This window comes from Cervus canadensis, chromosome 4, assembly GCF_019320065.1.
Source record: "Cervus canadensis isolate Bull #8, Minnesota chromosome 4, ASM1932006v1, whole genome shotgun sequence".
NCBI classification, from domain to species: Eukaryota; Metazoa; Chordata; class Mammalia; order Artiodactyla; family Cervidae; genus Cervus; species Cervus canadensis.
In genome coordinates, this window is record NC_057389.1 from 88,860,424 (window position 1) to 88,883,587 (window position 23,164).

Below are 23,164 nucleotides of genomic sequence, written 5' to 3' on the forward strand. Positions count from 1 at the left end.
TAAAAACCATATGATTATCTCAATAGATGCAGAAAAAGCCTTTGACAAAATTCAACATCCATTTATGATTAAAACTCTCCAGAAAGCAGGAATAGAAGGAACACACCTCAACATAATAAAAGCTATATATGACAAACCCACAGCAAGCATCACCCTCAATGGTGAAAAATTGAAAGCATTTCCCCTAAAATCAGGAACAAGACAAGGGTGCCCACACTCACCACTACTATTCAACATAGTTTTGGAAGTTTTGGCCACAGCAATCAGAGCAGAAAAAGAAGTAAAAGGAATCCAGATAGGAAAAGAAGAAGTGAAACTCTCACTGTTTGCAGATGACATGATCCTCTACATAGAAAACCCTAAAGACTCTACCAGAAAATTACTAGAGCTAATCAATGAATATAGTAAAGTTGCAGGATATAAAATTAACACACAAAAATCCCTTGCATTCCTATATACTAACAATGAAAAAACAGAAAGAGAAATTAAGGAAACAATACCATTCACCATTGCAACAAAAAGAATAAAATACTTAGGAGTATATCTACCTAAAGAAACAAAAGACCTATACATAGAAAACTATAAAACACTGATGAAAGAAATAAAAGAGGACACAAACAGATGAGAAACATACCGTGTGTCATGGATTGGAAGAATCAATATTGTCAAAACGGCTATTCTACCCAAAGCAATCTATAGATTCAATGCAATCCCTATCAAGCTACCAAGGTATTTTTCACAGAACTAGAACAAATAATTTCACAATTTGTATGGAAATACAAAAAACCTCGAATAGCCAAAGTAATCTTGAGAAAGAAGAATGGAACTGGAGGAATCAACCTGCCTGACTTCAGACTCTACTACAAAGCCACAGTCATCAAGACAGTATGGTACTGGCACAAAGACAGAAATATAGATCAATGGAACAGAATAGAAAGCCCAGAGATAAATCCACGAACCTATGGACACCTTATCTTTGACAAAGGAGGCAAGGATATACAATGGAAAAAAGACAACCTCTTTAACAAGTGGTGCTGGGAAAACTGGTCAACCACTTGTAAAAGAATGAAACTAGAACACTTTCTAACACCATACACAAAAATAAACTCAAAATGGATTAAAGATCTAAATGTAAGACCAGAAACTATAAAACTCCTAGAGGAGAACATAGGCAAAACACTCTCTGACATAAATCACAGCAGGATCCTCTATGACCCACCTCCCAGAATATTGGAAATAAAAGCAAAAATAAACAAATGGGACCTAATGAAACTTAAAAGCTTTTGCACAACAAAGGAAACTATAAGTAAGGTGAAAAGACAGCCCTCAGATTGGGAGAAAATAATAGCAAATGAAGAAACAGACAAAGGATTAATCTCAAAAATATACAAGCAACTCCTGCAGCTCAATTCCAGAAAAATAAATGACCCAATCAAAAAATGGGCCAAAGAACTAAACAGACATTTCTCCAAAGAAGACATACAGATGGCTAACAAACACATGAAAAGATGCTCAACATCACTCATTATTAGAGAAATGCAAATCAAAACCACAATGAAGGTACCATTACACGCCAGTCAGGATGGCTGCTATCCAAAAGTCTACAAGCAATAAATGCTGGAGAGGGTGTGGAAAGAGGGAACCCTCTTACACTGTTGGTGGGAATGCAAACTAGTACAGCCACTATGGAGAACAGTGTGGAGATTCCTTAAAAAACTGGAAATAGAACTGCATATGACCCAGCAATCCCACTTCTGGCATACACACCGAGGAAACCAGATCTGAAAGAGACACGTGCACCCCAATGTTCATCACAGCACTGTTTATAATAGCCAGGACATGGAAGCAACCTAGATGCCCATCAGCAGATGAATGGATAAGGAAGCTGTGGTACATATACACCATGGAATATTACTCAGCCATTAAAAAGAATTCATTTGAACCAGTTCTAATGAGATGGATGAAACTGGAGCCCATTATACAGAGTGAAGTAAGCCAGAAAGATAAAGACCATTACAGTATACTAACACATATATATGGAATTTAGAAAGATGGTAATGATAACCCTATATGCAAAACAGAAAAAGAGACACAGATGTACAGAACAGACTTTTGGACTCTGTGGGAGAAGGTGAGGGTGGGATGTTTCGAGAGAACAGCATGAATATTATCTATAGTGAAACAGATCACCAGCCCAGGTGGGATGCATGAGACAAGTGCTCGGGCCTGGTGCACTGGGAAGACCCAGAGGAATCTGGTGGAGAGGGAGGTGGGAGGGGGGATCGGGATGGGGAATACATGTAAATCCATGGCTGATTCATGTCAATGTATGACAAAAACCACTACAATATTGTAAAGTAATTAGCCTCCAACTAATAAAAATAAATGGAAAAAAAATTTTTTTTAATTTTTAAAGAAAAACATTAATACACTAATTGTTGGGGTGTTTATTCCATGGGATTAAGGGTGGTCTTTTTGTTTTTTGGACAGTGTTGGTTTCTTAATTTTATGTTGGCACAAGGAAATTCTGTGCCCATTTTACAGATGAGCAAATAGAGGTTCCAAGGGATTTTAAGCAAATAGCCCAGGGTCACTCAGCTAGTAAATGTGGAGTCAGGATTTCTTTTGTGTGTGTGGCTGTGTTGGGTCTTAGTCATGGCATGTGGGATCTTTCACTGTGGCAAGCAGGCTCAGCAGTTGTGGTGCACGGGCTTAGCTGTCCTGCGACATGTGGGCTCCTAGTTCCCTGACCAGGGATTGAACCTGATCTTCCACATTATAAAGTGGATTCTTAACCACTGGACCACCAGGGAAGCCCCAAGAGTCAAGATTGCTTCTGAGACACTTACTGAGTTCTTCAGATTTTCTGACATCCTGACTCTAGGGTCTCCTTTTGGATCCTGGGGTGTCTGGTAATCCCCCAAAGCTGCCCACTGTAGTTTACAGTTCATCCCAGCCTCAGGCAAGTTAGTGAACTTCTCTGTGCCTCTGGTTTCTCATCTTGACGATGGGGGAGAATCACAGTTATCAACTCCAGTGTTAAGATGACTAAATGACTCAATGTTTGTAAAGAACAGGAGCAGTGCCTAGCGTTTAGGAGGTGCCTTGCGTTTGTTAAAGAACTGTATTTAAACAGCTCTCAGGTGAGGAGGAGGAGGAGGAAGTATGTCGGATCTCACTGGATCCTAAGTTCAGCTTGTGTTCTAGATCACGTGGACAGCGGGGTCAGTGGCGAGGGTCTACAACCTGGCTTATGCCCCCGAAAAGCAGGAGGTGGTGGTCAGCTACCTTCCTCTCAGCCACATCGCAGCTCAGATGATGGACGTCTGGGTGCCCATAAAGGTCGGGGCTTTCATCTACTTTGCTGAACCAGACGCTCTCAAGGTATCAAGGTTGAGGGCAGCCCAGATGGGTGGACGGCTCCATCAGGGCCCAGATCTGGGGGTGTGGGGTCAAGGTTAAGGGCAGCTTGGAAGGGTGGATGGCTCCATCAAGGCCCAGATCTGGTAGGGTGGGGGGTTCCTTCTCTGTCCTCAGCTAATGCTCCCCTTTAGCAGCATGTGAATCAGTTAACCACCTTCTTTTTGTTTTTATCTTTATCCAAGTCATGGTGTCCACAGATTTGCAGACTGTATACTGAACTACCTAAGACTAAAATGTGAATGGTACTAAAGGCAGAATTTGTGTGTGTGTGTGTGTAGCGTTGTTTTTTTTTTTTTTTTTTTAATTCAGTATTCCCAGCTCCAAAACCCTCCACAAACCAAACATTTTTGGTAGTAGAATCTGACCTGAACTGATGTGAAGCTATTTGCGTCTTCATGTTTACCCCACTTACTGGGAACGTGCGTATCTTCAGAAGTATCAATGGGCTTCTCCAGTGGCTCAGCGGTAAACAGTCTGCCTGCCGTGCAGGAGGCCCAGTAGACGGGGCTTTGATCCCTGGCTCAGGAAGATCCCCTGGAGAAGGAAATGGTAACCCGCTCCAGCATTCTTGCCTGAAGAATCCCATGAACAGAGGAGCCTCGTGGGCCATGGTCCATTTGGTTGCAAAGAGTCAGACATGACTGAAGCAACTTAGCACTAGGAACAAAGCCGTTTTAACTTGTTTTTGGCTTCAGCACACAGGATCTTAGTTCCCTGACCAAGGATCAAACTCGTGCCCTCTGCTGTGGGAGCATGGAGTCTTAACCACAGGACTGCCAGGGAATTCCCTGTCTTAACATTTTAAGCAACTGCCAGAGTGTTTTCAAAGAGACTGTGCCATTTTACATCTCCACCAGAAGTGTATGAGAGGTCCAGTTCCTCCATATCCTCACCAACACTTGTTCTTACTATTTTTGTTTTTACTATTATTGCCATCCTAGCAGATGTGAAGTGGTCTCTCTCCTATTAATTTGCATTTCTCAAATGATTAATGATGGTGAGCCACTTTTCTTGTGCTTATTGGCCATCTGTGTATCTTCTTTGGAAAAATCTCTTGTTCACAGTTTTGCCTGTGTAAAAATTGAGTTGTACATCTTCTTGTTGAATGTTGTGTTCTTCATACAAATTGTTTATCAAATATAGGTTTTGCAAATACTTGCTCCCAGTTCTGTGGCGTGTCTTCTCATTTTCTTACTAGTGTCTTTTGAAAAGCAGAAAATGTTCACCTCTAATGAGTGTTAACTCTCCAATTTATTGATTTTTTTTCCTTTCATGCTTCTGGTTTAATTTGTAAGAAAATCATTGCCTACCCTCAGGGCTGGAGGAGGAAATGGTAACCCACTCCAGTATTCTTGCCTGCAGAATTCCATGGACAGAGGAGCCTGGTGGGCTACATACAGTCCATGGGGTCACAAAGAGTCGGACATGACTAAATGACCTTCACATACTGTATCTAAAGGCACAGAGATTTTCTTTTATGTATTCTTCTGAAGGGCTTTTAGATCTGTTAATAGCTCTTACTTTTAGGTCTGTGGTCCATTTTGAGGTAATTTTTGTGTCTGGCAAGAACGCTCTAAGTTAGCTAAACTCTCTACTTGTTTGTTTGTCTTTGGCACTTTTATTGAGCATCAATTGATCATAAATGTAAAGATTCATCTTCAGATTTTCAGTTCTGTTTCATTGATCTTTATGTTATCCTTACACCAAAACCTCACTGACTTTATTTTCCCAGCTTTTTGGTGATGAGATCACCTTGTCCCTGTTTACCAGGACTCTCCCGGCTCATAAGTAAAAACCCACACTCCAGGAACACCTCCAGTTCTGGACAAATCTGGACAGTTGATCACCCTAAATAGTCAGTTTCAAAATCAAGTAATAGTAAGTCCTCTGATTTTGTTTTTCAGAATTGCTTTGGTTATTCTAGGTCCTCTGCATTTCCATGCAGCTTGTCAGTTGGTATGAAATAGCTTGCCTATTTTTTATAGTGATGACATTGAACCTGTAGATCAATTTGAGGGAGAATCTTTCATGATACTCCACTTCATGCTTGGGCCACAGTTTCTTCAGCCAATCCCCCCCACACTGGCTACGTAGCTTGTTTTCATTTTATTACAAAATGATGCACTAAGAGCATCTCACACGTGTTTCTCTGTGAATTGGAGTCTTTCGTCCAGCTGAGTTCTATCACCCACAGAATATAGCCTAGCTGTATTTAAAATGTTAACAGCACTGTCACACTGCCTTCCAAAAATATTCTACCTGTCTGTATGCTCCACTATGTCCCCAGGGAGAACGGGTTAAACTGATTGGCCACTGGCTAGTCAATGGGCTGGCTCCTGTGGATCAGGAGCTCACCTTGGTCCAGAAAGCCAAGAGAAAGTTCTCCTGGGCTTCCCTCAGTGGCTGGGGAGAGATGGACACCTGGGGTGCAGGTGTTGCTGACCAAACTCTGTGCCCAGCAGGGCACCTTGGTCAACACCTTGCAAGAGGTAAAGCCTACTGCCTTCCTGGGGGTACCCCGAATTTGGGAAAAGATGCATGAGAAGATAAAGGAGACTGTTGACAAGTCTTCAAGCTTGAGGAGAAAGGTGTTTCTGTGGGCAAGGAATATTGGCTTCAAGGTCAACTCGAAAAGGATGCCAGGGTAAGTGGCAGGACCGCTGGGGCCAGGCATGGAGGGTGGTGGGTGAGGGGGCTCAGCCTTCTCCAGCTGGGTCCCATCCCCCCTGTGTGGCTCTGTGGCTACAGAACCTTCCTTGGCATCCATGTTCACAGGGAACATGACCCTTCCATGAGCTACCGCATGGCAAAGGCACTCGTGTTCACCAAAATCAAGAATTCCCTTGGCCTGGATCACTGTCGCATTTTTATCAGTGGGGCTGCACCCCTCAACAAAGAGACTTCTGAGTTCTTTTTAAGCCTGGACATACCAATAGGCGAAGTGTATGGTATGAGTGAAAGCTCAGGACCCCACTCCATATCCACCTCGGAAAACTACAAGTTTCTAAGGTACTGGTCTCCTGGGCAGACACCTGGTCCTCTGGCAATGCTGGGTCAAAGGGGATGGAGGTGGGAGGGTTTCTGGGCTACGATGAATCCTGACTTGGTGTCTCCAGCCTCCAGGCTCCAAATCTTCATGACTGTGGGAAGCCCCAGTTTGTCCGAGAGCCCACGGACAAAGAGGGAGGTCTCCCAAACATTCTATGTATGTACCCTCCCTATCTGTCACTTGAGAGCTCTGCCTCCAGATGTCCCACCCCAGGTTGACCTCCTGAGACCCAGGGACCTTTCATCTCCAAGGTGCTTTGTCCATGTCCCCAGGCCCCTCTGGCTTTCTCCCAAGCTTTGCTTAGCTTGGACTGCAGGATGGAGCCCAGTTACACTGACACAGTAAAACACCAAAGGCGAGTTCCACTTGGAGTCTGGGAGCCATGTTCCTTCACAGGACCTCCTCGTCATCCTTCCCTGACCCCCTGTCCCCTACCAACAGCACCATACTGCAAGGTCGAGTCTCCTCTCGTGTTTGGTCAGGTTCCACTCGCCTTTGAACTTAGTGAAATCGAAGTCTGATCTTCCCAATCTGGCAAAACCATCTCTTGCTTCTTTCTTTACTCTGTATATCAGTATCCACCCCTTCCAGCCCATAACTGCACCTGGGTCTGTTTTCTGTAAAACCCAAATGCCCACTTGAACCTTGTTGTTTTTCCCCAAACCAAAGAGTAGTCCTTCCTTAAAGAGGTGGTTTTTTTCTTTTTTTTTTTTCCTGTGTAGAATTTTTTTTAGTTTTCCTTGGATGAACCCATCAAACTTGTATAGCTTCTGAGTTTTCCCACACTCCTAGGAAAGTTTTTAATCAGGAAGTCATAAGAAGCCTCTTTGTACATTTAAAAAAAAAAACTTTTATTGGAGTATAGTTGCTTTATAAAGTTATTTTCTGCTGTATAGCAAAGTGAGTCAGTTATCTGTTGTTCAGTCACGATGTCGTGTCCAAGTCTTTGTGACTCCATGAACTGCAGCACGCCAGGCTTCCCTGTCCTTTACCATCTCCCAGAGTTTGCTCAAACTCATGTCCATTGAGTCAGTGATACCATCCAACCATCTCATCCTCTGTCGTCCCCTTCTCCTCCTGCCCTCAATCTTTCCCAGCATCAGAGTCTTTTCCAATGAGTTGGCTCTTTGCATCAGGTGGCCAACGTATTGGAGTTTCAGCTTCAACATCAGTCCTTCCAATGAACACCCAGGACTGATCTCCTTTAGGATGGACTGGTTGGATCTCCTTGCAGTCAAAGGGACTCTCAAGAGTCTTCTCCAACACCACAGTTCAAAAGCATCAATTCTTCTGTGCTCAGCTTTCTTTATAGTCCAACTCTCACATCCATACATGACCATTGGAAAAACCATAGCCTTGACTAGACAGACCTTTGTTGACAAAAAATGTCTCTGATTTTTAATATGCTATCTAGGTTGGTCATAACTTTCCTTCCAAGGAGTAAGCGTCTTTTAATTTCATGGCTGCAATCACAATCTGCAGTGATTTTGGAGCCCAAAAAAATAAAGTCTGACACTGTTTCTACTGTTTCCCCATCTATTTGCCATGAAGTGATGGGACCAGATGTCATGATCTTAGTTTTCTGAATGTTGAGCTTTAAGCCAACTTTTTCACTCCCCTCTTTCAATTTTATCAAGAGGCTCTGTAGTTCTTCTTCACGTTCTGCCATAAGTGTGGTATCATCTGCATGTCGGAGGTTATTGATATTTCTCCCGGCAATCTTGATTCCAGCTTGTGCTTCCTCCAGCCCAGCATTTCTCATGATGTACTCTGCATATAAGTTAAATAAGCAGGGTGACAATATACAGCCTTGACATACTCCTTTTCCTATTGGAACCAGGCTGTTGGTCCATGTCCAGTTCTAACTGTTGCTTCCTGATCTGCATACAGGTTTCTCAAGAGGCAGGTCAGGTGGTCTGGTATTCCCATCTCTTTCACAATTTTCCACAGTTTATTGTGATCCACACAGTCAAAGGCTTTGGCGTAGTCAATAAACCAGAAATAGAAGTTTTTCTGGAACTCTCTTGCTTTTTCGGTGATCCAGCAGATGTTGACAATTTGATCTCTGGTTCCTCTGCCTTTTCTAAAACCAGCTTGAACATCTGGAAGTTCACGGTTTACGTATTGCTGAAGCCTGGCTTGGAGAATTTTAAGAATTACTTTACTAGTGTGTGAGATGAGTGCAATTGTGCGGTAGTTTGAGCATTCTTTGGCATTGTCTTTCTTTGGGATTGGAATGAAAACTGACCTTTTCCAGTCCTGTGGCCACTGCTGAGTTTTCCAAATTTGCTGACATATTGAGTGCAGCAATTTCACAGTATTATCTTTTAGGATTTGAAATAGCTCAACTGGAATTCCATCACCTCCACTGTATAATCATAAGGGATTTGATTTAGGTCATACCTGAATGGTCTAGTGGTTTCCCCCACTTTCTTCAATTTAAGTCTGAATTTGGCAATAAGGAGTTCATGATCTGAGCCACAGTCAGCTCCCGGTCTTGTTTTTGCTGACTGAATAGAGCTTCTCCATCTTTGGCTGATTTCAGTGTTTACCATCTGGTGATGTCCATGTGTAGAGTCTTCTCTTGTGTTGTTGGAAGAGGGTGTTTGCTATGACCAGTGTGTTCTCTTGGCAAAACTCTATTAGCTATTGCCCTGCGTCATTCTGTACTCCAAGGCCAAATTTGCCTGTTACTCCAGATATTTCTTGACTTCCTACTTTTGCATTCCAGTCCCCTAAAATGAAAAGGACATCTTTTTTGGGTGTTAGTCCTAAAAGGTCTTGTAGGTCTTCATAGAACCATTCAACTTCAGCTTCTTCAGCATTACTGGTTGCGGCACAGCCTTGGATTACCATGATATTGAATGGTTTGTCTTGGAAACGAACAGAGATCATTCTGTCGTTTTTGAGATTGCATCCAAGTACTGCATTTCAGACTCTTTTGTAGACTATGATGGCTACTCCATTTCTTCTAAGGGATTCCTGCCCACAGTAGTTGATATAATGGTCATCTGAGTTAAATTCACCCATTCCAGTCCATCTTAGTTCACTGATTCCTAGAATGTCAATGTTCATATAGGAAAACCATAGCTTTGACTATATGAACCTTTGTTGGCAGAGTGATGTCTCTGCTCTTTAATGTGATGTCTAGGTTTGTCATAGCTTTCCTCCCAAGGAGCAAGCATCTTTTAATTTCATGGCTGCAGTGATTTTGGAGCCCAAGAACATAAAATCTGTCACTATTTCCACTTACACTTTTCCCCCTTCTATTTGCCATGAAGTGATGGGATCAGATGTCATGATCTTAGTTTTTTGAATGTTGAGTTTTAGGCCAACATTCACCTTCATCAAGAGGCTCCTTAGTTCCTCTTTACTTTCTGCCATGACAGTGGTATCACCTACATATGGGAGGTTGTTGACATTTCTTCTGGCAGTCTTGATTCCAGCTTGTGATTCCTCCAGCCTGGCATTTTGCATGATGTACTCTGCATATATGTTAAATAAGCAGAGTAACAATATACAGCCTTGTCATACTCCTTTCCCAATTCTTAACCAGTCAGTTGTTCCATGTCCTGTTGCTTCTTGACCCACATACAGTTTTCTCAGGAGACAGGTAAGGTGGTCTGTTATTCCCATCTCTTTAACTATGTTCCAGTTTGTTGTGATCCACACAGTCAAAGGCTTTTGCGTAGTCAATGAAGCAGAAGTAGATATTTTTCTGGCATTCTGTTGCTTTTTCTATGATCCAACAGATGGTGGCAATTTGATCTCTGGTTCTTCTGCCTTTTCTAAACCCAGCTTGTACATCTGGAAGATCTTGGTCATGTGTGTGTGTGTGTGTGTGTGTATCTGCTCTTTTTTGGACTTCCTTCCCATTTAGGTCACCACAGAACATTGAGTAGAGTTCCCTGTACTATACAGTAGATTCTCATTAGTTACCTATCTTATACATTGTAGTGTATACATGTCAATCCCAATCTCCCAATTTATCCCACCCTGCCTTTCCCCCGGTGGGGTCAATACACTTGTTCTCTATGTCTGTTCACCTGTACCCTTTTTCCAGAGTCCACATTTATGCATTCATATACATTTTAAGCATCTCAGGCCTGCCTTCTTTTTCCACTTGCTGACTATGGGAGTTTCTACACTTCACCCTAAAACCACCGACCCTTCTAACTGCCAATAGAAGAGATCTCAGCCAGGCAGAAAGAAAATACTTCCTTCTCTCCATCCTAAGACCACCCTCCCAAGTGGTATCACTAATGAAAGGAATTTCACGAAAATCCAGATTTCACTAGTGCTCTCTGTCCTGTGGAAGTAACTTTAAAGAGACTTTGGCTGGTCATTTTACCTAAAATCAGCTGTCCTGGTCACTGCATTCAGGGCAACATTCCTGTTTTCTAGAAAGGGTTTTGTTGCTCGGGTTGGTTGATTTTCTTTTCTTTCTTTCTTTCTTTTTTTTTTTTTTTTGCCACTCTGTGTGGCTTGCGGGATCTTAGTTCCCCGATCAGGGATGGAACCCAGACCCTCAGCAGGGAAAACGTGGAGTACCAACCACTCGGACACTGAGGAATCCCATTGCTGGGAAGTCTTTCTGCCATGTACGTGAAGATAAAACCAACTTACAACTCCACTGGGCTTCCCAGTTCACCAGTGAAAGTGTCACTCAGTTATGTCTGACTCTTTGTGACCCCATGGACTGTAGCCCAACAGGCTCCTCTGTCCATGGGATTTCCCAGGCAAAAATACTGGAGTGGGTTGCCATTTCCTTCTCCAGGGATCTTCCTGACCCAGGGATCAAACTCGCTGTCTCCTGCATCACAGGCAGATTCTTTACCACTGAGCCACCAGGGAAGCCCAGTTCACCAGGTTTTTGGGAATTTGACTCCCTTGGTGGGACCAGCCCTCTCTCCACTCAGCCAATAGTCACAAGCAGCCACTGGGTCCTGGGGAGGATGCAGCGGCAGCTCCAGCCCAGGCCAGCTGAGCCAGGGGTCAGGAACCAGGTGACCTCGGCCCCTGCCCCCGAGTCTCAGTCTTCCTCCCTCCTGTCCCCCGGCAGTTCTGGCAAAATTGTGGCAGGGTGTAAGAACATGCTGTACCAGCCGAGCAAGGATGGCGTGGGGGAAATCTGCCTCTGGGGCCGGCATGTCTTCATGGGCTACCTGGAGCAGGAAGACGCGACCATGGAGGCCATTGACAAGGAGGGCTGGCTCCACTCTGGGGACCTGGGCCGCCTGGACAACCAGGGCTTCCTCTTTATCACCGGCCGCATCAAAGGTACTGGGGCTGGGTTCCCAGGGGCCTCCAGTGGGCAGGCCAGCCTTGAACACTGAAGGCTCTGCCTTGCCACCTTTCATGGGGATGGGTGCTCACACAGATGTACAGGGACACCCCAGCCCGTGCACTGTCCAGCCCAGTGCTGTCCTTGTGCCCAGCATCTGGCCCTCAGCAGGATGGAGCCAGAAAAGAAGCCTACACTGGGCCTCAAACCTCTGTTCCCTCCCCTGTCATTTACGGATAACAGTAACTACAGAGTCATCATGATTAAATGAAATGATACGGAACAGGGGTCAGTCAACTTTTCCCATAAAGTTGGTCGCTGTTTTAGTCACTAACTCGTGTCTCTTTTGTGACCCCATGGACAGTAGCCCGACAAACTCCTCTGTCCATGGGGTTCTTTAGGCAAGAATACTGGAGTGGGTTGCCATTTCCTTCTCCAGGGGATCTTCCCGAGCCAGGGACAGAACCTATGTCTCCTGTATCTCCTGCATCGGCAGGCAGATTCTATACCACTGAGCCACCAGGGAAGCCCTAAAGGGCCCATGTATAAATATTTTGGATTTGCGGGATACAGGGTGTCTGACAGCTGTGGGACAAAAGCAGCCGCAGTTGATGTCCAGACCTATGGTCGTGGCCATGCACTAATACAAATGTCATAGGATTTTCATGTATCACAAATATTGTTCTTCTTTAGATTTCCTTCCAACCATTTAGAAATGTAAAAACTTTTTAGCTCGTGTCTTTACAAAAACAGGCAGAAGGAGCCTTGTGGAATTTAGCCCACAACCTCTGATGTAGAGCATCTGGCATGGAGCCTGACATAGGGTGTAACTGTTCAGTAGGAGGGCTATGTTACCACTATTTCTGTGATAAGCAACAGAAAACCCTTCTTAAGCAGGTTTGTGTGGAAAAGTAAAGCTGCTGGCTCAAAACTGGAAAGTCCAAAAGCACATGCCTCAGGCATGGGTGGATCCAGGTGCCAAAATGACATCACAAGAATCTCTTTATCCTTCTGTGACCAAGTCCCCCTCTATATTTATGCCATCCTTGTCTGTTTATTCATTTATTTATGTGTCTGCATCTGGTCTTAGTTGCAGCATGCAGGCTCTTTGTCATGTGGCCTCAGTAGTTGTGGCTCAAGGGCTTAGTTGCCACACGGCATGTGGGATCTTAGTTCCATGACCAGGGATTGAACCCACATCCCCTGCATTGGAAGCTAGATTCTTAACCTCTGGACCACTAGGGAGCTCCCTGATGCCATTCTTGAGGAGGCTTTTCCAACTTGATGACAAGATGGCTGCCAACAGTCTAGGCTCATTGTAACACCCAAAGGTTGAGGAAAGAGTGTACTATTCCCAACAGCGTCAGCAAGTTTTATGCCTGATTCTCACTGGATCTTCTTGGGTCAGTAATCCGTCTCAGAATGAATCACTGTAGAGGACGAAATACACTGACTGGTCTGATGTGGTCACAGGCTTACCCCAGCAGCCCACCCCCTCCCCATATCACACAGAGATGGAGGGTAGTTCTCTAAAGAAACTCGAAGGATGGAGGAGTCACCGGGCAGATGATATCACAGATGTCCATCATGGGCTCAAACGGATCATTCCTAGTGCTGTAAGGACCTCAGCGGAGGTGACTGCAAGATCACAGGATGGAATGGAGAGAGTCTGGGTGGGTGGGACAGGAAGCAGCAGGTGTCCCAGGATGGAGGAACAAGTGAAGACTGTGTCTGGGGCAGGAGGAGGAGCTCCTGAAGGATTTTAGGCAGGGGGAGACAGTGACACAATCCTTTAAGAGCCTGCCAAAACTAGGAAGGCACCACACACCCCCGTGAGGAGCCTGGACTTGGGGTCTTTGAGAGTTGCCAGACAATGGGAACAGCAGGAGACAGAGAGACAGGGCATGGTCAGAAGCGCTTGACTATTTTCCAGGCAAGGGCATACCAGAGGGCCTGGTTCAGGGTACGGGGGACCAAGGAACAGGCCAGGAGTTGATAAGATGCTGTCCAAGTGGAATATTCAGGATGTGGATACTTGATGGGAATCTGAAGAAGATGGGGGAGGAGGGGCAGAGTGATTGGGACTTGGAGAAGGACATGGAGAGTGTCCTGGCCAAGGGCAGGGGTGCCCCTCTGCTTCCGGGGTTTTTCAGGGGAGTGGTTGCTGCTGCCAACACCTGGGCCCGTCTGATCTGCAAAGGCACGGGGCTCCTGGGCTGTCCTGGTTGAACCCACCCCCAGTCACGCCTCGTTTCAGAAATCATCATCACAGCCGGTGGCGAGAACGTGGCCCCCCTTCCCATCGAGAACCTGGTTAAGGAGACGATCCCCATCATTAGTAATGCCATGTTGGTGGGCGACAAGGCCAAGTTCCTGAGCATCCTCCTGACGCTGAAGGTAACGTGGGTTTTCCAGCAGGTGGGAAGCCGCATCTTGGTCCTTGGGGCTGGATACTAGGGGTTGTGACAGGGGTGTCGCGGGGGCAGTGCGAGGTTGACAAAATGACTGGAGAGCCACTGGACACGCTGAACTGGGAGGCGATCAAGTTCTGCCGGGAGGTGGGCAGCCAGGCGACCACGGTGTCTGAGATCCTGGACCTGCGAGACCCTATGGTCCACATGGCCATCCAGAAAGGCATCAATGCTGTCAACAAAAAAGCCATCTCCAATGCACAGAAGATTCAGAAGTGGGTCATCTTGGAGAAGGACTTTTCCATCAGTGGCGGAGAGCTAGGTGAGTGGCCTGGAGAGCTTTGATACCTGGAGGCTGGTCCCCTGGTGGTACAGTCCAGGGCCCTGTGGGCGCTGAGGAGACATGTCTTATTCTGGGAGTCAGTGGGTCTGTGGGACCAGCTGCCGACCGAGGGGGGGCCACACAGAGGGAGATGGTGTCCACCTCCCCCTGACCCCACCCCCAGTAGTTTCAGACTCTGATGTGTCAGGGAGGTGAGAAGACTGGGCAGTGTAGCAGGTGTGACAGTGGACTAGAGGGATGATGGATCAGAGGTTGGACAGCAAGCTGCTTTGGCCAGAAGGATCTGGGAAGGCTGCTCTCAGGAAGCGGTCCTTAGGGTAACACTCAGAAGATGAGAAGGAGCCTTTTGGGCAAACAATCAAAGGGGAATAATATTCCTGGCTGAGGGGGCAGCAGGTACAGAGGCCCTCAGGCAGGACGGTGTCTGGAGAGTCGTGGGAACAACTGGGAGGCCTGTGAAGTCAGGGTGGAGAGAGGTCACGTTCAGCTGTGCTAACGAGTTGAGATTTTATTCCCAGAAAGGGAGCTGTGTGTGTGTGTGAAGCCAGGCGGTCTCCTTTGCCATCCCCGAAAATGGCAAAGGCGGTGCCCCAGGAAGATGAGGGTATGGCCAGCCACCAGCCCAGCCCCAGCCACAAGATCCTGCTGCCTGGTCACACCCAGGGTACACAGACTCTTATTTCACCCCCATATCTGAACCGGTTTCTCCTTTCTGGGCAGGCCCGACGACAAAGATTAAACGACACTTCGTCCACCAGAAATACAAAAGGCAGATCAACAGCTTCTACCAGTGACTTCTTTGGCGGAGCAGGTCCTGGCTGCCCTGATGGTGAGACTAGCTTGGCTGGCTGGGCCTCAGATGAGTCCAACACAGGTGGTCTCCACATGTGCACACACGCTTGGCTGCCGTGGGCTCTGGACGGTGCCTGCCCTCCACTCATCCTCCACCAGGGTCCCAGTGGGGCATGCCAACTCCTTCCTGCCTGGCTGTCACCTCTGTTAGCTGTTCTTCCTGCCTTTTCCATTTGCCTGGCAGAGGGAGCCAGGCAGACTTCGCATCCGAAACCAGAGCCCAAATGTGAAATGCCCAAATGTTTCCTGGTGGCCTCTCTGGAGAAGGCCTTTTGTCAGAAACTATTGCGGGGGGCAGGTGGGGGGGTTTTACTGGCCGGAAACCCAAGGAATGAGGTGTGACGGCCCATCCCAGCAGCGGCATGGAGATGTCGTTTCTTGGCTGCACTGGATCTTTGCTGGTGCCGGGGGTCTTCCTAGTCGCCATGCTCGGGCTTCTCCTGTTGCAGAGGATGGGCTCTAGAGAGTGGGCTCAGCAGTCCTGGGGTGGGGGCGGGGGCGGGGGCGGGGGCGGGGGATGGGCTTAGTTGCTTGGCGGCAAGTGGGATCTTCGGGGACAAGGGGTTGAACCTCTGTCCTTGGCATTGCAAGGTGGATTTGTAACCAGTGGACCACCAGGGAGGTGAGTGACAGAGACTTGAGCTCCTCCCACTACCTCTCTGCACCCTCCCTTTCCCCCAAGTCTTTCTCACATGGAGCCTCCACGATGCCAGGAGTCACAGGTAGCTTTAGAAACCCAGCACGATGCACGGTGTGGGCAGAGGGGACACAACTTCCATTGTCCCGGGGCCTACGGATAATTCTTTCGGGGTCAAATCCTCCTGCTCTGACGCCCTGTGCTGGTTTCCTGGGACTGCCACAGAAGACAGTTCCGCAGGCCCGGGGCTTAAACAACAAGAATCTCTTTCCTCAGGGTCCTGGATGCTGGAAGTCTCCCCAGAGTCAAGGCTGGTTGGCTCGGTTGGTTCCTTCCGAAGCCCCTCTCCTTGGTTTGTGTGTGCGTGCTATGTCGCTTCAGTCATGTCTGACTCTTTGCGACCCTAAGGACTGTAGCCCGCCAGCCTCCTCTGTCCATGGGATTCTCCAGGCAAGAATACTGGAGTGGGTTGCCAAGCCCTCCTCCAGGGGATATTCCTGACCCAGGGATCGAACCCATATCTCTTATGTGTCCTGCATTGGTAGGCAGGTTCTTTACCACTAGCGCCACCTGGGAAGCCCCTTTGGTTGTAGACGGCCGTTTTCTCCCTGCATCTGTATCCAGATTTTCCCTTAGAAAAATACTTGTCATACTGGATCAGTGTCCACTCAATGATCATATCTTAACTTGCAGACCTCTGTCCATAAAGACTCCCATCCCCAAATATACTCCCATCCTGAGGGCTTGGGTGTCAGGATGGAGGTGAATGCAATCCAGCCTGTAATACTGCTGTATCTGTTTGGTTTTTTTTTTTTTTCTTTCCTTCACCATTAACTGATTTAACCCCTCCACCCCTTCATGTGTCAGAGTCTTGCAAGTGAGCCCGGCAGTTAAACACATCTCATTTGCCATTCAGTATCTTTTGCAAGATTTCTGAGTTCACTCTGCAGTTGGATGAGAGGCCATCCAACAGTGGTGTGGGGGTGGGAGGTGGACCCTCTCTGAACCCGTGCTGTCCAGTATGGACATCACTGGCCACAGGGTGGTCCATCTGAAACTGAGACATGTTGTGGGTATAAAACCCACACTGGGTATGGGAGTCTGATATGAAACAACAGAACATACAATACCAAGTTCATATTTTAAAACACTGAATGTTAGAATGATACTCTTTAGGACATACCTGATAATATTAAATATAGCACATAGAGACTTCCCTGGTGGACCAGTGGTTAAGACTGCCTTTCCATGCTGGGGGGTGGGGGTTGTGGGTTCAATCTTTGGTGGGGGAATTAGGAACCCACACGTGTGTGGTGTGGCCAAAAAATGTGTGTGTGTATATGTGTGTGTGCTCAGTCGCTCAGTTGTATCCAACTCTTTGTGACCCCCATGAACTGTAGCCTGCCAGGTTCCTCTGTCCATGGGATTATCCAGACAAGAATACTGGAGTGGGTTGCCATTTCCTCCTCCAGGGGATCTTACAGCACCTAAATCGACTTCATCAATTCCTTTTCTGTGTGGCTACTAGAAATTTTAACATCACATTGGTGGCTCACGTGACGTTTCTCTTGGAGAGCGCCATGCTAAAGTTCATTGGAGGGGAATTCCCTAGCAGGCTCAGTGGTTAGGACTCAGGGCTTTCACTGCTGAGGGCCTGGGTTCAGTCCCTGGTCAGGGATCTTGCGGGTTCCAAGATCCCGCAAGCTGTCCAGTGTGGCAAATAAAAAGTAAGTATCAGAAGAGGAACAAGATGGCGGAGGAGTAGGTGGATGTGGAGTACATCTCTTTCCACGGATACATCAGGAATATACCTTCAGACACAAAAGTGCATACAGACCAGCTGACAGAGGATAGGAGTACCTAACTAGTGGAAAAGAATATAGAGAACCACGCAAAACTCGGTAGGATGAAGGAACTCAGGGGGAAAGCAGGAGTGTTAGTAGGACTGGATATGCCCTCAGCGGGTCGAGGAACCGAAGCAGGGGTCCAATCCCCACATCAGGGCAATTGTCTGAGTCAGAGGAGAAACATTTACGGCTGAGAGTGAATCAGCTAATCCATGGCAGCCTAAATGGAATGAGAATCAGACAGTCCTTGCTGCAAGCATACATACCGCCAGGCAGGGATGCAGGTCCCCTAGAAGGCACAGCAGCTGGGAGCTGGAGCTTAGGGACTGTGGAGCAATCCCAGGGTGAGGGCTGCTGTTGATTGTGGAGAGATGGATCGAGGGGATGTGAGGGAAGAGATTGTGGTGGGAAGTGCCCTTGGAGGAAAGCCAGGCAGCCATGGAAGCAAGGTGATACTGCTGAGTCATGCGTAGGGGGTGGAGCCATCACCATGACCTCTCTCTCCCCACACCCCAGCATTGGCAGCTGAATAGACAGACGGGCCCATCAAATGCCTGACACACTGAACTACAGAGTAGGACCCCACCGAGGGTGCCCCTTTAAGTGCCTCACATGCCAATCTACAGAGTAGGACCCCAGCCATGGGGACCTCTCTATGTGCCTGATGCATGGAACAACAGAGGACCCCAAGCAGGGGAGCCCTCTAAGTGCCTGAACGGGCACAGCTACAGAGAAAGACTGGCCAAAGAGGCCTTCTGATTGCCAGCTGCAAGAGACTTGAAAAAAGACTCTGATAGGGCCATAGCACCTGCAGCAGAGGCAGTCGGTGTCCCTGCACACCTAGCACTGCCAGGGTCCCCACAGTCCAAGCAGCTGCGCCATCTTCATGTTCAACCCTCACTGGGGCAGAGCTGCCGCAGGCAAAAAAGTTTCTTGCATCTATGCACACAGGGTCACTTCAGTCATGTCCAACTTTGTGATCCTGTAGACTGTGGCCTGCCAGGCTTCTCTGTCAGGGGGTTCTCCAGGCAAGCATACTGGAGTATATTGGCCAATACTGATTGCCATACCCTTCTAGAGCACTGTATTTCCTGCTGCCCTAGCTGCCAACTCCCCCGAGTACCTGGTGCTGCCAGAACCCCTGCGACCCAAAGCAGCTGCACCACTTCCACACCTGGCCCTCACTGGAGCAGACCCAAGTCCTCCAGGGTAGCCTCAGGAGCAAACCCCAGTGGATGACCCACATGCAGAGGTGGAAATAAAACCACAGTTGAAACCCAGGGGCAGTGTGGCTAAGGAAGAAGACCCCAAACCTTCCCATCAGCTGTACAAGCTGCAGATTAAATCCACATGATCAACTAGGCAGCTCTGTGTCTATGGAATATATAAAGGGACATTGAGAGCTCCACAAAAGAAAACACACTCGTTCTGGTAGCCGTGGATATTGGAGGCAAGAACACAAAGGAGTGGGACCAGATTAGAATCTGAGCTGTCCCCACAGCAGGTCCAGAGCTCAGCACAGTACTGGAGTGCTGCCTAGAGAGGTGAGGTAACTGTGACTCCCAGCAAGGGAAAGGACTCTGACAGCACTGACTCAAGAGAAACATTTATTATTCTTATGTTTTGACTTGTTCTAGAGAGTCTTTTGGAATTTTTTTCTTTTGTTTTTTTCCTACCCCCCAACCCGTTGCAGATGTTGATTTTATTGGCACTATGAAATCTAATTAAGCTTTTGAGTTTTTCTTTCAGTCACACTTTTCATTGTTGTTATAAACCTCTGCCTCTATGTTGGGCTTTTGCAGTTCTGTGGAATTTTCTTTTTTTTTTCTTTTCTCTTTAATTTTAATTTTTTATTTTTTAAATCTATTATTATTTTTTCTACATTTATTCCTTTGTTTGCTTTTCCTACTGTTCTTTTCCCCTTGCAGTTAATCTTTAATATATACAAATCTTCTTTATCCACCTCTATTTAACTTTGCATATATCTTCTTTTTTCTTTCTTTCCTTTCCTCTCAACATATTTGTTAGTTTTGTTTTCATTGCTTTATTCCCCACTTGGCACCTTGCTTTAGTTTTGTTTTCCAGTTTGTGCTTTAGTTAGTTTTGTTCTTAACTGGTAGATATAATTTTTGGTTTCTTTGTTTGCTGGATCAATCTATGGTACTTTATTTTTGTTGGGCTGTTTTGATTTTGCTAATGGGTATATATGTATATGTGTATATCCCACTATTTTAATTATTATTTGCCTGATTCTGTAACTGCCATTTGTCCGGGGCTCACCTTCGGTTTCTCGTTTTTGGGTATTTGTTTTCACCTCACTTAGTGCCATAACAAACCACTTGTGGAATCATCATTCCTGACCAGAGATCAAGCTCTGAGCCTTTGGAGTGGGAGCAGTGACTCCAAGACCCTAGACTACCAGAGAACTAACCCTCAGTTCAGTTCAGTTCAGTCACTCAGTCGTGTCCGACTCTTTGCGACCCCATGAATCGCAGCACGCCAGGCCGCCCTGTCCATCACAAACTCCCGGAGTTTACTCAAACTCATGCCCATCGAGTCGGTGATGCCATCCAGCCATCTCATCCTCTGTAGTCCCCTTCTCCTTCTGCCCCTAATCCCTCCCAGCATCAGGGTCTAACCCGAGAGAGTATCAAATAGCGAGAACTCACACAAAGGAAACCACCTGAATACAAGATCTGGCATCACCCAACCACCAGTAGCACCTGTGCAAGACGCCTCATCTAAACAACAAGCAAAACAAAAATACAAACCAAATCATCAGTAGACAGTATTACCACCTTACTCGGCCTTGCCCATCAGAGGAAAAACAAACAAACAAACAAACAAAACTCAGCACAAATCTCACCCTATACTAAGCTTACACAAACCACTGGACCACCTTAGGAGGGCAGAAACCAAAAGGAAGAGAGAATTTAACTTTGAAGCCTGGGAAAAGGAGACCTCAAACACAGTAAGTTAAAAAAAAAAAAAAGAAAAGGCAGAGAAACACTACACAAATGAAGCAACAAACTAGAAACACAGAAGTCCAAATAAATGAAGAGGAAACAGGTGAACTCCCTGAGAAAGAACTCAGAATAGTGACAGTAAAGATGATCAAAAACCTTGAAAACAGAATGGAGAAAATGCAAGAATCAATTAACAAAGGCCTAGACGAATTAAAGAATAAACATACAGAGACAAACAACACAATTACTGAAATCAAAAATACTCTAGGAGGAATAGCAGAATATCTGAAGCAAAAGAACAAATCAGTGAGGTGGAAGATAAAATGGTGGAAACAGCTTCTGAAGAGCAGAATAAAGTAAAAAGAATGAAAAGAACTGAGGATAGTCTCAGAGACCTCTGGGACAGTATCAAATGCAGCACCGTTCCAATTAAAGGGGTCCCAGAAGAAGAAGAGAAAAAGAAAGGATGTGAGAAAATTTTTGAAGAGATTATAGTTGAAAATTTCCCCAACATGGAAAAGGAAATAGTCAAGCAAGTCCAAGAGGCACAAAGAGTCCCATACAGGATAAACCCAAGGAGAAACATGCCAAGACACATAATAATCAAACTAACAAAGACTAAAAGAAAGAATATTAAAAGCCACAAGGGAAAAGCAACAAGTAACATACAAGAGAAACCCCATATACTTAACAGCTGATCTTTCAGCAGAAACTCTTCAGGCCTGAAGGGAATGGCAGGATATATTTAAAGTACTGAAAGGGAAAAATCTACAACCAAGATTATCGTACCCAGGAAGGATCTCATTCAAATCGATGGAGAAATCAAAAGCTTTTCAGACAAGCAAAAGTCAAGAGAATTCAGTATCACCAAACCAGTTTTACAACAAATGTTAAAGGGACTTATACAGTCAAGAAATACAAAAGAAAAAAGATCTACAAAATCAACCCCAAACAATTAAGAAAATGGCAATAGGAACATATATATCAATAATTACTTTAAATGTAAATGGATTAAATACTCCAACCAAAAGGCACAGACTGGCTGAATGGATACAAAAACAAGACCCATATATATGCTGTCTACAAGAAACCCACTTCAGACCTAAAGACACATGTAGACTGAAAATGAGAGGATGCAAATAGGAAGCAAAATAAAGCTTGAGTAGCAATCCTCCTATCAGACAAAATGGACCTTAAAATAAAGAAGATACAAGAGATAAGGAAGGACACTACATAGTGATCAAGGGATCAATCCAAGAGGAAGACATAACAATTGTAAACATCTATGCATCCAATGTAGGAGCACCTCAATATATAAGACAAACACCAACAGACATAAAAGGAGAAATTGACAGTTACACAATAACAGTAGAAGACTTTAACACCCCACTCACACCAATGTACAGATCATCAAAACAGAAAATTAATAAGGAAACATAAATCTTAAATGATAATTAGATGAGATGGATCTTATTGATATCTTCAGGACATTCCATCCAAATGCAGAAGAATACACCTCTTCTCAAGTGCACGCGGAACATTCTCCAGGATAGACCACATCTTGGGTCACCAATCAAATCAGTAAATTTAAGAAAATTCAAATTGCATCAAGCATCTTCTCTGACCACAACACTATGAGACTAGATATCAATTACAAGAAAAAAAAAAAACTGTAAAAAACACACATGGAGATTAAACAACACGTTTCTAAATAACCAACAGGTTACTGAAGAAATCAAAAATTTCTAGAAACAAATGACAATGAAAACATGAAAACTCAAAACCTATGGGATGTAGCAAAAGCAGTTCTAAGAGGGAAGTTTATAGCAATACAATCCTACTTCAAGAAACAAGAAAAACATCGAATAGACAACCTAACTTTACACCTAAAACAACTGGAAAAAGAAGAACAAAAAAAAGCCCAAAATTAGAAGGAAAGAAATAATAAAGATCAGAGCAGAAACAAATGAAAAAGAAATGAAAGAAACAATAGTAAAGATTAATAAAACTAAAAGCTGGTTCTTTGAGAAGATAAACAAAATTGACAAACCTTTAGCCAGACTCCTCAAGAAAAAAAGAGAGAAGAATCAAATCAACAAAATTAGAAATGAAAAAGAAGAGGTTACAACAGACAATGCAGAAATACAAAGGATTATAAGAGACTTATGGTAACAACTATATGGCAATAAAATGGATAACCTGGAAGAATTGGACAGATTCTTAGAAAAGTTCAATCTTCCAAGACTGATGAGGAAGAAACATAAATTATGAACAACCAAGAGAAGGCAATGGCACCCCACTCCAGTACTCTTGCCTGGAAAATCCCATGGATGGAAGAGCCTGGTAGGCTGC

General features: G+C 45.4%; 1 protein-coding gene across 1 annotated transcript in view; it reads left to right on the forward strand.

The window, feature by feature from the left end:
• ACSBG2 (acyl-CoA synthetase bubblegum family member 2) overlaps positions 1-23,164 on the forward strand; it is a 45,116-nt gene that overhangs the window by 17,806 nt on the left and 4,146 nt on the right. Inside the window, exons 7-13 of the mRNA XM_043464369.1 lie at positions 3,208-3,384; positions 5,886-6,067; positions 6,199-6,432; positions 11,535-11,752; positions 14,014-14,153; positions 14,243-14,489; positions 15,231-15,339. Of these exons, the coding sequence (XP_043320304.1) occupies positions 3,208-3,384; positions 5,886-6,067; positions 6,199-6,432; positions 11,535-11,752; positions 14,014-14,153; positions 14,243-14,489; positions 15,231-15,304 (1,272 nt within the window). The 3' untranslated portion in view covers positions 15,305-15,339. The remainder of the gene's footprint in view (positions 1-3,207; positions 3,385-5,885; positions 6,068-6,198; positions 6,433-11,534; positions 11,753-14,013; positions 14,154-14,242; positions 14,490-15,230; positions 15,340-23,164) is intronic.